Genomic DNA, 16,764 nt, shown 5'->3' on the forward strand with positions numbered 1-16,764 from the left:
GCTATTAATTAAGTTGACTTAGAAAATAGCCACTGCTATTAAGAACATAAGAACATACCATACTGGGTCAGACCAAGGATCCATCAAGCCCAGCATCCTTTTTCCAACAGTGGCCAATCCAGGCCATAAGAACCTGGCAAGTACCCAAAAACTAAGGGGCAGATTTTATAAATCTGCGCACACGCGTACTTTTGTTCGCGCACCAGGCGCGAACAAGAATACGCGGGATTTCAATAGATACGCGCGTAACCGCGCGTATCCATTATAATCCAGGGTCGGCGCGCGCAAGGCTTCCCAAAATCGGCAGCCTGCGCGCGCCAAGCCGCACAGCCTACCTCCGTTCCCTCCCCCCACCCTTCCCCTCCCTTCCCCTACCTAACCCCCCCCCCCCCCGGCCCTATCTAAACCTCCCCCCTACCTCTATCACAAAAGTTACGCCTGCTTCGAGCAGGCGTAACTTTGCGTGCGCCGGGCCAGCTGCCGCGCTCCGTGTTCCGGTCCGGGGGCTGGTCCAGGGGCCGCTATCACGCTCCCGGAACGCTCCCGGGCCAGAACCACGCCCCGGACACGGGGCGTGGTTCTGGCCCGGGAGCGTTCACTCCAAAACGCCGTGTCACGTTCACTCCAAAACGCCGTGTCACTCCCGACAGGCCTTCGAAACGCCGCGTCACTCCCAACACGCCCCCGAAACGCCCCCCTGACACGCCCCTCCATGCAAGCCCCGGGACTAACGCACATCTCGGGGCTTGCGCGCGCCGCCAAGCCTATGCAAAATAGGCTCGGCGCGCGCAGGGGGGGTTTGGGGTAGGTTTTCGGGAGGTACGCACGTATCTTACGCAAGTACCCCTTTGAAAATCTACCCCAAAGTCTATTCCATGTTACTGTTGCTAGTGATAGCGGTGGTTATCTAAGTCAACTTAATTAATAGCAGGTAATGGACTTCTCCTCCAAGAACTATTACTAGTAACAGTAACATGGGATAGACTTAGTTTTTGGGAACTTAGTTTTTGGGAATTTGCCAGGTTCTTATGGCCTGGATTGGCCACTGTTGGAGACAGGATGCTGGGCTTGATGGACCCTTGGTCTGACCCAGTATGGCATGTTCTTATGTTAGGTTGCTTCGCCTTTGCTGGACACCCTTGCAGAAAGATACGCAGGCCCTGGAAACATTCCACCCAGGAGAAGGAGGATGCAGCCCAAACTTGCACTCTCCAAATTCTCTCTTGGGGAAGCTTCTGCCCTCAGGAACAAAGGAGGAGGAGAGCTAACCGTTGCTTCACCTCCCACTACACTCCCCTCCAGAGACACCTATAGGCCGAGGGGATGCCCCAACATGGGCAAATGCTGTAGTATTCAAATTGCTTTGAGCATCTAAACAGCGCTGACAAAAATGGAGAGAGTGTGAGGACTGAACTATCAGCCGGCAAGCCTCACAGATAGCAAGGCACTTGGACCTGTTCATTCCCAGTGCCTAGCTCTCCAGAACTTCAGATCTAGGCGGCCTCCTGAGCACATACCAATGCCACCCGGGCATACACACACACCTCTCCAGGACACGCGCAAATACGTGCTCATGACTAGGTCGTGGTCGTATACACACAAGTACATGCGCAAATACAAGCTTGTATAGGCTGTGGTCGTATGCACAAAAGCACCTGTGCAAATACACACTCAAGTTTAGGTTGCAGTCTTATGCGCACAAGTACCAACGCAAATACGCGCTAAAGAATCTGTGCAAATACGTGTTCAAGTACCTGAGCAAATACTTGCACAAGTCTAGGTTGCAGACATATGTGCTCAAATCTAGGCCATGGCCTTTTATACGCACAGGTCCCTGCGCATGCAATCGCTGTGCGGTGAGAATGTGGCACACGCCTACGCACGCGGGGAAAAAAATCCACTGCCGCAGCTAACCACACAGCTAAACAAAGACTGCCTGCACCTTCAGCACATTTAGACCCAGATCCGTTCAACATCTGGCACCAAAAACCATTGAAGGCCTGAACAGCTTCTCAACAGCTCAGGCCTCTTGACCAGCTGAGAATCCATGGAGACTGGGGCCAAGAGCCAGCATTCCCTGTTGCTTGTTCTGCTAAACAAGCTTTGCGTATAAGCAAATTAAAAATGGCAGAAGACCTCTACTAGAACCAGAGATTCCTCCTCAGTGCAAGTGCCTCTCTGCACCTCCACAGGACAGGGAACCGCCTGTAATAGTTGAGGAGGGGATTCCCCTGCCTCTTCTGTCAATGCTGCTAGGGAATTGAAAATAGCCACCATTTCCATGCTGATGGAGAAAGCCTCAGCACTAGATCTCATCACCTGTGAGGCTATTTGTACCAAAACAGCCATGCTCGACGCAGACCCCTGCATGCTATGCCACTTTTGCCACATGTGCACACTATTCTTCCCTGCACCCGAGGCACCACCAGCACCTCTACGGCCAGCAAGGAAAGTCCTTCAGCAACATGGAGCCAACACCCAGTCTTCTCTGCAGGCAGAGAAGCTGCTTAAACATCCCATCAATGAGTTCCCCAAGCTGCTAAGGTAGCTCCCTCCCTGGAACCCCAAATCTGCACAGATTCCTATAACTAGCTCCTTCACTCTCTGAGAACAAATAAAGATGCATAGAAACCAATACTTTCCTTTGGTGCAGAGGTTCGGGTTCCAGGCGCACAGGACACATGGCAGATCAGAAAAGAACCAGACTACTGGCTATATCCATCTCCTTTTGCTAAACTTTAACAACTCAGCAAGAGCAAACCATATAAAAGGGATACTCCTCTGCTCCACTGGGCTTGCAGTGCAGAATTGCCAGCAGGATCCACTGCTGACTCATGGGGGATGAGGGATTTGGAACACCAGATGTCCATCCGATGGACCTCCAGATCGAGCTGTCAGAAGAGTCACCAACCCCCTGCTCGTCCGCCTCAAACCAGGGAGTATGTCCCCACCAGGACCTCAAAACCCCATGGGAGGATCCAGAAATTTTGTCTTTTAATCTTTTTTTTTCTTTCTCTCCAAACTGCAGGATTTACACCATCTACCATCTGTTGGAAACAGAGAAATTCTGAGGGACTACAGGTGGCACACTGGGTTATATAAGTGTCAGTGAAACGTTTTCTGTCTTCATCTGCTGGCAGGGAGGCAAAACCAAGGAGTCTGGACTGATCTGGGTACGTACAGGGAACCGGTCACACAATGCAATTCTAGTTATCCAGCTAACCTAACACATGCCCAAACGAATTTTAAACCAACTTTCTCCAAAGCTCCAAAATGTGGAACTCAGAGAACCACAACCATTTTCAAAGTGAACTTATTTCTTAATCCTTATTTAAAAAGTTTAAAATGCAAAGGAATTTTTGAGCTGGATGAGAACACAAAACATTTTAAACAAGGGTTGCACAATGCTTGGGTCTCCTTTGAAATATATACAACAGCTAAGAATAAAACAACAGTTTTCATAGGATAAAAAGAAGACCCTGACAATGTAAAATAAAAACACATCCCCTTTTTACCAGTTCTGTTCCTGGAGCATCATCTTCGAGGAGAGCTACCCAATTCAGGATTTCTGGGCCATTGTTGTACAGAAATACATGTTCAGCCTTTGATGTTCCAAAGTAAAGATGTCCAAACTGAATGCAATTAAGTATTTCCCCACAGCCATTCAACAACTCTAAGCCTTGCTCAACCACGTTTCCTTTCACTTTTAAAACTGCATCCTCTTGACCTTGTAATTTCACTCTAGGGGGAGACAAAAGCAAAAGGAGGCGATGCAAAATTTATTAAGCTAAAAAAATGACATGACCCTGCCTTTTAAATTAATCAGATTTCACTAATGTGATCTAGCTAATTAAAAACTTGTGAGATACACTGCACACTTACTTTGCTATTTCTTCAATTAATCTGGGTTTGTCGGTGAAGAGGTCCACTTTAACTATCTGCATTGTTTTGGGTTCCACTATTCCACTGCTTGGTTCAATATTAATAGGCAAATCTTCTTTCAACTTTATTTTAAATGCCCCTGAAAGAAGTAGAAGAGTGAGAATTACATACTGCATTTATTTCAACGCTGCACTGCAAGTGGTACTTGAGAAGACGGATTGAGGAAGAGCATGCGTGCCTTCATCTACTGAGTTTTATTCGAAACTAGTGCAAGTGATTATACCAACCCACTGCAAATGTTGAACTCTGGTGACCCATCCAGGAACTAATAATCTGCCATATGATATGAATATGCTATGTGACCGCTTTACAACATATTTTTCCTTGAAAGTGGTGAAGATCTGTTCCTCCCTCCGGTGGCTTCAGAATGGCATCTAGCATCCTCAGATATTCCCAAGGTTCTATGGGATCATTTTTAACCCATGGCAACTTCTGAGGTGGAACAGATTATTGGTACTATGAATGCTGCTCCCAGTCGGATCTCTCAGCTAAAAAGTGTTAAGGAGATAATTGCTCCTGCTGTTACCAAATTTGTGAATCTTTCATTGGGGGAAGGCAGTCTACCATCTTGTCTAAAATGTGCCTCGCTATGCCCTCTTTTGATGAAGGTTGATTCAGACCCAAATGATCTGGCAAATTTTAGGCCCATTTCCTCGCTATCCTTTCTTGCTAAAATCACTGAATCTGCAGTTTTACAACCATTGAATGATTTTATTGATGAGAATCAAACTTTGGATTAATTTTAGTTTGGCTTTAGGAAGACCCTGCATACAGAGATTTTACTGATGTCCTGCTCTGATACATTCAAAAGAGGATTCGACAAAAGTCAGAGTTTTGTTTTAGTGTGTTTAGACATCTCAGTAGCATTTGATACTGTTAATCATGATGTTTTACTATTCCAGCTTAAGGAATTTGGGGTCGGAGGGAAAGTACTTGACTGGTTTGTTTCAAATCTGTCCGACAGAATGTACAGGGTTTCCATCAGTGCTGGCCATGCGGAATGGCACCACCTAAAGACCAGCGTCCCACAGGGATTTGCCCTATCTGCCGCTCTTTTCAATATTTATATGCAACCTTTTTTGCAGGTTACTGACAGGGTCTCAGCAGGATATCAGTTTGATGCGGAATGATATCCAGTTATTTATTCTGGTGGCCGCAATATGGGCTGTGATGTTTGGGACAGTCTCTATTTGCTTATCAGCTATTAAACAATGGCTATAGGAAAGTTGGTTCTTACCTGCTAATTTTGGTTCCTGAAATGCCATTTTGCATCCATACCAGCAGATGGAGGTAGAGAATAAAATCTTTTCAGGCACTACTACATAACCCAGAGTGCAGTCCCTCAGTATTGTCCTGTACCCAAGCCAAGATGTCTAATTCAAAATCTAACAATTCCCCCAGCTGGGGTGAGCAGAGTCTCAAAGTTGAAGCCTCCTCTTTTATATCAAGAGTAAATACCTTATCTAACCCCAAACTGATTAACATATGTACACTCTTCGTATGTCTGCATTAAAAAAAAAATTGCATAAGCAACATCCAGAAGCTAGGAAGGTCTTTCAAAACAGCCAAGGAGCCAGGCTTCTGGGCTGATCTGTGGTATTTCATGAATGACAATTAGCAGGTAAGAACCAATTTTCCTTTCCTGTTCATACCCCTGATCAGTCCACACAATTGGGATGTACCTAAGCCCCTCTACACTGGGTGGGCACCTGAAAGACCCATGCACAACACACTCTCCCCAAGAACCCCCACTTCTGGCGCACGAACGTCCAGATGGTAATGTATGGCAAAAATGTTTAGTGAAGACCACATCACCGCTCGACAAATCTCCTGCGGTGATACCAGATGACACACCACCTAGGAGGTTGCCTGCACATTAGCAGAATGTGCATGGAACCCCTCTGGAATCAGTTGATCCTTATAAAAATAAGTCGAACCTATCACTTCCTTCAACCATCATGCAATCGTGCCCTTGGAAAACTTACATCCCTTTTTCACTCCACTAAACAGGACAAATAAATTATCTGATCTCCGAAATGCATTTGTCAACTTAAGATATCTCCACAGAATCTGCCTAACATCCAATAACCTCCTTTACATGTGGCATATCAGACATTAAGGGCCGGATTTTATAAAGTTGCACGAACGCGTACTTTTGTTCGCGGGATTTTAATAGATACGCGCGTAGCCGCGCGTATCCATTAAAATCTGGGGTTGGCGCGCGCAAGGCTGCCCAAAATCGGCAGCCTGCGCGCGCCGAGCCGCGCAGCCTGCTTCCGTTCCCTCCAAGGCAGCTCTGAAATCGGAGCGGCCTCGGAGGGAACTTTCCTTCCACCCCCCCGCACCTTCCCTTCCCTTCCCCTACCTAACCAACCCCCCAGCCCTATCTAAACCCCCCCCCTACCTTTGTCGGCAAAGTTACGCCTGCTGAAAGCAGGCGTAACTTTGCGCGTGCCGGCCGGCTGCCCTGCTCCGTGTTCCGGTCCCGGGGCTGGTCCAGAGGCCGCGGCCATGCCCCCGGGCCGAAACCATGCCCGTGTCGCCGCCCCCAAAACGCTACGTCATGCGAGACACGCCCCCGACACGCCCCTTCATGCAAAATAGGCTCGGCGCGCGCAGAGGGGGGTTGGGGTAGGTTTTCGGGGGGTACGCGCGTATCCTACGCACGTACCCCTTTGAAAATCTACCCGTAAGTGCGGAAAGGCCGGAAGCTCCACCATTTGGATGATATGAAATGAGGAACTGACCTTCGGTAAAAAGGAAAGAACTGTATGCAATGATACCATGTCATCAGAAATATGCAAGAAAGGGTCTCTACAAAACAAGGCTTGAAGCTCTGATATCCACCTAAGAAAACAAATGGCCACCAAGAAAACTGTCTTCAAGATGATATCTTTCAAAGATGCTCTTCTCAGCAGTTCAAAGGAAATGTCACAAAGAACCCTAAGAACCAGATTAAGGTTCCACGATGGACACATCATCTGGACTGGCGAGCACAAGTGATTTGCCCCTTTCAAAAAATGCACGACATCCAGTTGAGACACCAACTGCCTTCCTTGCAGCTTATCTCAAAGACAACCTAATGCTACCACCTGCACTCTGAGTTAATTATAGGCCAGCCCCTTTGTTAAGCCACTCTGCAAAAAAAGCCAAGACCTGAGAAACATCCACCTGCAACGGCTCCAGTCTGTGCACTACAAAGCCTGAAGCAAAGTCACAATCACCGACTCTGAGTACATTTTCAAGCGAAAACGTCACCGCTCAAAAGCCAAGCTGCTAGACAAAAGTGATCCGCCCGTTCCAAAAAGATGGGCCCTTGTCGCAAAACTGCTGAGACAGTCTGCCTGAACATTTTCCACTCTGGCCATGTGAGACGCCACAACTCCTACCTCTAGACGAGGTATGGAATAGATGAAACTTGAACATGGTGAAGATTCGGTAGAAGCCTGTACCAAGGCGCGCCCTACACAGCCCATCCTAGGCTGGTGGCGGACCACGCTGGAATGGCACAGGTTCAGTCAGAGTCTTAGGCATGGACGGAGCAGCCCCAAGAACATCCAAGGGCCGGAACGAGAGTCAGGACAGAGGACCAAGACGGAACTTGGCTTCAGGCAAGGATGACCCTCTGGAGACTTGAGCTGCGGACGAGAGGACAGGCAATGTACCATGAGCATGCCAGGAAAGGGTGGCCTCGAGGAACCAGGGGTTCTGCAAGCAGAGGTGAAGACAAGGCATCAGGAATCAACATCAGGAACCAAGGACATCGGACAACAGGAACATGGAAACATATCAAGATGAGACATGGAGCTCCAATGAAGAATGAAGGCCTGATGGAGCGCTGGAAGGCAAGACATCCAGGAGCATGTAACTCCAATGCAAGGCAAAGCAGAACTGAAAGAGAAGTCATTTTATAGTGCAGGAAGCAGGCAACTCCCTGGGAGGAGTTTAGATGGGCCACTCCCGGCTGGCCCTATAACTAAAGATAAGAGCTGCGGGCCGGCGCCTTAGGAAGAAGGCCCAAACCAGAGAGTCCAGGAGGAAGCAGAACAGACCTCAGGCAGGCCCAAATGGCTAGGAAGGCCTCCCAGGCCATGGAGCAAACCCGGGATAAACTGTCCAGACAAGGCCCCGGCTTCGGTGTGGCCTCCAGAAAAAAGGTGAGAGGCCTCCTGTGGCACAACTACAGGAGGAATCGTAACACGAGCAGCCTCTCTAGAATCCATTGCAGTCGTCTTCTCCTGTGACTTCTGCACCTAACATAAACAGGCTCACGGCATCGGGCTCCCAGAGACCAAAGCCTTAACGTTGAGACCTCAAACAACCTCTTCAAAAGAATCTCAACTTCCGATCTTGGACATCCTTCAGTGCAGCCAATCCTGCCACTGGGATGGTTGTCTTCTTGGTCACAGCCAACACCACTGCATCTATGTTTGGAAATCTCCAAAGCTCCAAAGTCTGCTCTGGCATGGGATACAACTTAGCCAAAGCTCTGGCCACCTTAAGGCCTGCTTCAGAAGATTCCCACTCCAGGTCTATCAACTTCTTCACCTTCTTCGGTAAAGGAAAGCCTTAGAAGGCCCACGCAGTCCAACTATGCTGACTCGATCGCCTCCTCTCCATGATGGCCGTACATGCTCAATAATGGACCATTTGAGGTCGCTGAATGTAAGAACATAAGAACATAAGAAAATGCCATACTGGGTCAGACCAAGGGTCCATCAAGCCCAGCATTCTGTTTCCAACAGTGGCCAATCCAGGCCATAAGAACCTGGCAAGTACCCAAAAACTAAGTCTATTCCATGTTACCATTGCTAATGGCAGTGGCTATTCTCTAAGTGAACTTAATAGCAGGTAATGGACTTCTCCTCCAAGAACCTATCCAATCCTTTTTTAAACACAGCTATACTAACTGCACTAACCACATCCTCTGGCAACAAATTCCAGAGTTTAATTGTGCATTGAGTGAAAAAGAACTTTCTCCGATTAGTTTTAAATGTGCCCCATGCTAACTTCATGGAGTGCCCCCTAGTCTTTCTACTATCCGAAAGAGTAAATAACCAATTCACATCTACCAATTCTAGACCTCTCATAATTTTAAACATCTCTATCATATCCCCCCTCAGCCGTCTCTTCTCCAAGCTGAAAAGTCCTAACCTCTTTAGTCTTTCTTCATAGGGGAGCTGTTCCATTCTCCTTATCATTTTGGTAGCCCTTCTCTGTACCTTCTCCATCGCAATTATATCTTTTTTGAGATGCGGCGACCAGAATTGTACACAGTATTCAAGGTGCGGTCTCACCATGGAGCGATACAGAGGCATTATGACATTTTCCGTTTTATTCACCATTCCCTTTCTAATAATTCCCAACATTCTGTTTGCTTTTTTGACTACCGCAGCACACTGAACCGACGATTTCAATGTGTTATCCACTATGACGCCTAGATCTCTTTCTTGGGTTGTAGAACCTAATATGGAACCCAACATTGTGTAATTATAGCATGGGTTATTTTTCCCTATATGCATCACCTTGCACTTAGCCACATTAAATTTCATCTGCCATTTGGATGCCCAATTTTCCAGTCTCACAAGGTCTTCCTGCAATTTATCACAATCTGCTTGTGATTTAACTACTCTGAACAATTTTGTGTCATCTGCAAATTTGATTATCTCACTCGTCGTATTTGTTTCCAGATCATTTATAAATATATTGAAAAGTAAGGGTCCCAATACAGATCCCTGAGGCACTCCACTGTCCACTCCCTTCCACTGAGAAAATTGTCCATTTAATCCTACTCTCTGTTTCCTGTCTTTTAGCCAGTTTGCAATCCACGAAAGGACATCGCCACCTATCCCATGACTTTTTACTTTTCCTAGAAGCCTCTCATGAGGAACTTTGTCAAACACCTTCTGAAAATCCAAGTATACTACATCTACCAGTTCACCTTTATCCACATGTTTATTAACTCCTTCAAAAAAGTGAAGCAGATTTGTGAGACAAGACTTGACCTGGGTAAAACCATGCTGACTTTGTTCCATTAAACCATGTCTTTCTATATGTTCTGTGATTTTGATGTTTAGAACACTTTCCACTATTTTTCCTGGCACTGAAGTCAGGCTAACCAGTCTGTAGTTTCCCGGATCGCCCCTGGAGCCCTTTTTAAATATTGGAGTTACATTTACTATCCTCCAGTCTTCAGGTACAATGGATGATTTTAATGATAGGTTACAAATTTTTACTAGTAGGTCTGAAATTTCATTTTTTAGTTCCTTCAGAACTCTGGGGTGTATACCATCCGGTCCAGGTGATTTACTACTCTTCAGTTTGTCAATCAGGCCTACCACATCTTCTAGGTTCACTGTGATTTGATTCAGTCCATCTGAATCATTACCCATGAAAACCTTCTCCATTATGGGTACCTCCCCAACATCCTCTTCAGTAAACACCGAAGCAAAGAAATCATTTAATCTTTCCGCGATGGCCTTATCTTCTCTAAGTGCCCCTTTAACCCCTCGATCATCTAATGGTCCAACTGACTCCCTCACAGGCTTTCTGCTTCGGATATATTTAAAAAGTTTTTACTGTGAGTTTTTGCCTCTACAGCCAACTTCTTTTCAAATTCTCTCTTAGCCTGTCTTATCAATGTCTTACATTTAACTTGCCAACGTTTATGCTTTATCCTATTTTCTTCTGTTGGTTCCTTCTTCCAATTTTTGAATGAAGATCTTTTGGCTAAAATAGCTTCTTTCACCTCCCCTTTTAACCATGCCGGTAATCGTTTTGCCTTCTTTCCACCTTTCTTAATGTGTGGAATACATCTAGACTGTGCTTCTAGAATGATATTTTTTAACAATGACCACACCTCTTGGACATTTTTTACTTTTGTAGCTGCTCTTTTCAGTTTTTTTCTAACAATTTTTCTCATTTTATCAAAGTTTCCCTTTTGAAAATTTAGCACGAGAGCCTTGGATTTGCACACTGTTCCTCTTCCAGTCATTAAATCAAATTTGATCATATTATGATCACTATTGCCAAGCGGCCCCACCACCGTTACCTCTCTCACCAAGTCCTGTGCTCCACTGAGAATTAGATCTAAAATTGCTCCCTCTCTCGTCAGTTCCTGAACCAATTGCTCCATAAAGCTATCATTTATTCCATCCAGGAACGTTATCTCTCTAGCGTGTCCCGATGATACATTTACCCAGTCAATAATGGGGTAATTGAAGTCTCCCATTATTACTGCACTACCAATTTGGTTAGCTTCCCTAATTTCTCTTACCATTTCACTGTCCGTCTCACCATCTTGACCAGGTGGACGGTAGTATACCCCTATCACTATAGTCTTCCCCGACACACAAGGGATTTCTACCCATGTATGTCTTCCCCGACACACGAGGGATTTCTACCCATGTATGTCCATAGTCAATACAGTGCTGCACTGTAGGAGCCCTCAGGTCTTGATTGTTTTGAGCCCTCATCCGGCATTTCACCAAGTACCCATGTTTGTTTATTCCAGAGGACAGATCATTAGACAACAGGTCATTAGAGCGTCCATTCCAGAACCGAAGACCCCAGTAGTCACAGGCCAAACACCCTGTGGCAAATGTGCTTTTTGTTCTCAAGCTAATCAAGGTACCACTTGGTGCCATCCCTCCACTGGATTTAGAGTAACAATTAATTGTGATGTTAACTGTAATACAGACTTTGTCATTTATGACCTCCAGTGCCCATGTTCCAAAGTGTACATTGGACGGACCAAAAGTAAAATCAGAACACGTCTTACTAAGCACAAATGTAGGATTAACAATCAAGACCTGAGGGCTCCTACAGTGCAGCACTGTATTGACTATGGACATACATTCAGCGACCTCAAATGGTCCATTATTGAGCATGTACGGCCATCATGGAGAGGAGGCGATCGAGTCAGCATACTGAATAAGAAAGAAAATGCTTGGATTCATAGTCTTAATACTCTAGAACCTCTCAGTCTCAACGACAAAATAGAGTGGCTTTCACTCATTTAACTGCAACACAAACCTTGTTTAATCAAACCAGTGACGTCACCAGCATCGCTCCGGTACATCACTTGCTGATCACGAAGGGATTCCCTTTAAATATGGCGCTTCCTCCGGCGTCTCCGCACCAGTTAAAGGTGTAGCACTTTTCACCGCTGAGAGCTGCCGCCAATTGCACAGTGAGTGTTTATTCTGTTTATCATTTTTTCGGTCATGCATTGACTATTCTGCTAGATGGAAATTTGCGGTTTTGCTTATACTTTTTTCACAGCGTTCTGCAGGCGATAGCCAGGAACATCGCCCAGAACTACAGTGATACAACGCACAGTTATTTTTCATAGAAACGCAATTTCTGGCCATCTGAATAGATTTTTGGTCAACCAACACAAGCGATCACTGCGGAGCAGATTTGACCGCAGTGACAGCACATCATTCATAATCTGCGAGAAGGAAACTTTTCCTACAGTACAGTGCCATTTCCGTATGTATATATTGGTCTCCACCATCAGCGACCACAAGTTAAGTGATTTTTTCAATAACTAAAGGAAGTCTTTTTATATTCTCTGTGCAGATATACAACGTTCCACAGGTTATTCTTGTCAACATCCAGCCCTTGAAGAAGGAGCCTAGCCGCTCCGAAATGTCTAGATGTCGGCTGCACAAGATTGACCATAATAGCAGTACAAGATAAGTGACATAATTGGATGTAAAAGGCTTTATTATTTTGGCCAGGCTTAATGCAAGAGCAGCATTTCTCAACATTGAGAGTGGAAGTGGACAGTAATCAGCACAAGAGATAAGAGACTCGGGTACCTAATGATTTATGAAGCTCAACGGTATGGCTCACAGACACGATAGCTATATTACTAATAGCATCGTATGAAGGTACACCTGATCTCACACAGAATTTCCTTGTATAACAGGTCATACATTTACTTATAAAGATAAAGTAAGCATTTCTAGGGAGGCATTGCCATTTAAAAATTCTAATGACAGGGAAACTGTTTTTGTGGATAATCAATAGGCTTCCACCGCACCTTTTAAAATGGGGTTGAGAAATTGCAGAGTAACTCATAGGGCAAATTTGATTAATGACAAGATGGTCGGACTCGGGCAGCCAGGATTCAGTAAAACAATAAACGTCTTGTTATGGGAGTCTCTGTTTAGTGGACCCTTGGGCCGACCTGCTGGAGATTGGGAAAGGTGGACAATGTCTCTAGTGAATAGCAGGCCGGGAGGCAGATGTTCAGGCAGGACGTAGATGCTCTTCACCCTGGAAGCTGGTGCTCACCCTGGAGGAAGCCCGTAGGAACCCAACCGCTGGGACTTAGGTGGCTTCAACCTTGGAAGCCGAAGCCCCCCCGGGAGGAGCCTGTAGGGACTCGGCCGCTGGGACTTAGGCGGGTTGAGGATCAAGACGGGTAACTGGAACCAGACTAAGACAGTAGCAATACTGTAACTGGGTTCGGATTCTGGAACCAGGCAAGAACTGTAGCAGGCTTCAGGTACTGGAACCAGGCAGGAACAGTAGCAGGCAGGTTGGGACTGTAGCAGGCAGGCTGGGACTATAGCAGGCAGGAACCAGGCAGGTACTGTAGTAAGCAGGCAGGAACCAGGCAGGTACGGTAGCAAGCAGGCAGGAACCAGGCAGATACTGTAGCAAGCAGGCAGGAACCAGGCAGGTACTGTAGCAGGAACGGAGCGACGAAACGAAGCAAGTCACTCCAGGGCACAGCGCAACAGGAAATCGGGAAGCTAACCCGTTGCAAGGCAAAGACTGGATGGCCGCGGCCGGCTTATCAAGGCCGCGGCGTCTGACGTCAGAAGTTGGGCGGAGTCACCACTGGCGGGAAACGGCCTAGAAAAGCGCCCAAGTGGCGCGCACGCACGCCTAGGGGCCGAGCGTCCATAGGAGGGCTTGCAGCGGCACAGCCCCAGCGGGAACGCCGCCAACCAGGCCACAAACCAGGCCTCTGGAAGCGGGAGCGGGTCCGAGAACCCAGAGGTAAGGGCCTGGCCGCGGTGCTCGCAGCCAGAACCGCAACAGTACCTCCCCTCTTACGCCCCCTCTTAGCCGGTCCAGGTTTACTTGGGTGGCCCAGATGGAACTGCCGTAATAAGTCCTTGTCGAGGATGTTATGGGCCGGTTCCCAAGAATTATCCTCGGGTCCGCAACCCTCCTAGGCAAGCAAGTATTCCCATCGGCGTTGATGAAACCGGACATCCAAAACTTCACACACTTGATACGTGACCTCGTCCGGAACTGAAGGATCCGATGGTTCAGGGGCCCGGGAGTGGTACCTGGATAACACAAGAGGCTTCAGCAATGACACATGGAAGACGTCATGTATGCGTATGGAGAAGGGTAGGCGCAGACGGTAAGAGACTGCTCCCACACGTTCAGCGACTTGAAAAGGCCCACAGAACTTCGGTGCTAGTCGTCTGGACGGGATTCGTAGCTGCAGGTTTCTGGTGCTAAGCCAGACACAGTCTCCTGGAAGGAAGATGCGTGCTGGCTGACGATGCCTATCCGCCCACTTCTTAGCGGACTGGGCGGCCTTATGGATCTTTTTCTGGGTAGAGATCCACAAGGAACGAAGCTGGCGAGCTGAGAGTTGCACTGCCGGGAGTGCACTAGGTTCAGGTGAGGGTAAGGGCGGACGAAGTTGCTTCCCATAAACAACGAGGAACGGTGAACTTCCAGTAGCAGCATGCGTGTGATTATTATATGAGAACTCCGCCCACAGGAGTAATTTAGCCCAATTATCTTGACTTCTGTTCACAAAGGCACGAAGGAAAATCTTCAAAGTTCGATTGGTTCATTCTGTTTGCCCATTACTTTGAGGATGGAATGCTGACGAAAGACTAAGTTGCACGTTGAAGCATTTGCATAAGGCTCTCCAATAATGAGCTGTAAATTGGGGTCCTCGATCGGAGACTATATCCTGCGGGAGACGTGAAGTCTAAAGATATGCTGGGCGAACAGGCCGGCCAGGTCAGGTGCAGAAGGTAGCTTAGGCAAAGGGACAAAGTGCGCCATCTTGGAAAATCGGTCCACGGTTACCCAAATGACCGAATTACCTCCTGAGGCAGGAAGGTCCACGATGAAATCGGTGGAGATGTGTGTCCACGGCTCCACCGGGATGGGCAAAGGTTGCAACAGACCCCTAGGCTTCCCGATGGGCGGCTTTTGAACAGCACAAGTAGGGCATGAGCCCATAAAGGCTTGGACGTCCTGACTCACCGTTGGCCACCAGTAGAAACGGTTTAACAAGTCTAAAGTCCCTTTCCACCCCGCATGGCCCCCCGTAAGGGAGTCATGGGCCCAAGCAAGAACTGCTCTCCGAGAGCGACGTGGAATGATGGTCTTCCATTGGGAGGACACTGAGGTTGCAGCAAGACTTAATTTTCTCATGGTCCAAGATATATTGAGGTGAATCAGGGGTCTCTTTGACCTCAGAAGAGCGCGAGAGCGCGTCAGCTCGAATGTTCTTCGAGCCGGGCCGGTAGCGTAACGTAAAGTCAAACCTGTCAAAAAACAGCGACCACCGTGCTTGTCTTGGATTCAGGTGTTGGGCTTGCTTCAAAAATGCTAGGTTCTTGTGATCGGTGTAAATTGTAACCGGATGGTTGGCTCCTTCCAACCACTGTCTCCATTCCTCTAGGGCAAGTTTTACAGCTAACTACTCTTTGTCCCCAACACAGTAGTTACTCTCTGCCGGGGAGAATTTCCTTGAGAAATATGAGCAGGGCAACAGCTGTCCGGAATCAGACTACTGACTCAGTACGGCCCCCACGGCCACATTGGAGGCATCAACTTCCACCACGAAGGGCCGGCTGGGATCCGGATGGCGAAGGCAAGTGTCTAACAAGAAGGCTTCTTTAAGGGCCTCAAAAGCTTGTCAGGCAGAAGCAGGCCAATCCACCACGTTAGCCCCCTTTCGAGTGAGGGCAGTTAATGGTGCCAAAATACGAGAATAATTAGGAATAAAGTGACGGTAGAAATTAGAAAAGCCAAGGAAGCGTTGCAACACTTTAAGACCCCTGGGCCAGGGCCAATTCTTAATGACCGCCACTTTCTCAGGATCCATTCGAAAGCCGGCTGCAGAGACTATATAGCCTAGGAACTGCAGGGACGTCTTCTCAAAGCTACACTTTTCCAGCTTCGTGTAGAGACCATGTTCCCTAAGTATCTGAAGCACTTGTCGGACATGCTGATGGTGCGATGACAGACCCTGGGAGTAGATTAACACATCGTCGAGGTAAACAATTACGCAGGTGTTCAGAAGATCCCGCAACACCTCATTCATCAGGTGCTGGAACACCGCCGGGGCATTACATAAGCCGAAAGGCATCACGAGGAACTCGTAATGCCCGTCTCGGGTATTAAACGCGGTTTTCCACTCATTTCCGGGACGGATTCTAACTAAATTGTACGCTCCTCACAGGTCCAACTTTGTGAAAATCTTTGCTCCTTGAAGCCGATCTAGGAGCTCCAGGATTAATGTGAGCGGATAGCGGTCTCGCTTGGTAATAGAATTTAGGCCTCAATAATCTATGCACGGCCTCAGGGAGCCGTCTTTCTTGCTGACAAAAAAGAACCCTGCCCCTGCAGGCGACTTGGACGGGTGGATAAAGCCCTTGGCCAGATTCTCCGCTATGTACTCAGACATGGCCCGGGTCTCAGGTATGGATAAGGGATAAACCCTTCCTCAGGGGGACATAGTACCAGGTAGCAAGTCTATAGCACAGTCATACGGACGATGCTGCGGAAGGATCTCCGCCTTGGCTTTGGAGAATACGTCCGTAA

At 47.4% G+C, this 16,764-nt stretch overlaps 1 protein-coding gene across 1 annotated transcript in view; it reads right to left on the reverse strand.

Annotated features, from left to right (window-relative positions):
- CFAP47 (cilia and flagella associated protein 47) overlaps window positions 1-16,764 on the reverse strand; it is a 1,765,744-nt gene that overhangs the window by 1,679,014 nt on the left and 69,966 nt on the right. The window contains exons 4-5 of the mRNA XM_029603108.1: window positions 3,883-4,021; window positions 3,516-3,741 (exon numbers count right to left, since the gene is read on the reverse strand). Coding sequence (XP_029458968.1) covers window positions 3,516-3,741; window positions 3,883-4,021 — 365 coding nt within the window. The remainder of the gene's footprint in view (window positions 1-3,515; window positions 3,742-3,882; window positions 4,022-16,764) is intronic.

The sequence above is a fragment of the Rhinatrema bivittatum genome, chromosome 5 (genome assembly GCF_901001135.1).
Source record: "Rhinatrema bivittatum chromosome 5, aRhiBiv1.1, whole genome shotgun sequence".
In the NCBI taxonomy this organism is placed as follows: domain Eukaryota; kingdom Metazoa; phylum Chordata; class Amphibia; order Gymnophiona; family Rhinatrematidae; genus Rhinatrema; species Rhinatrema bivittatum.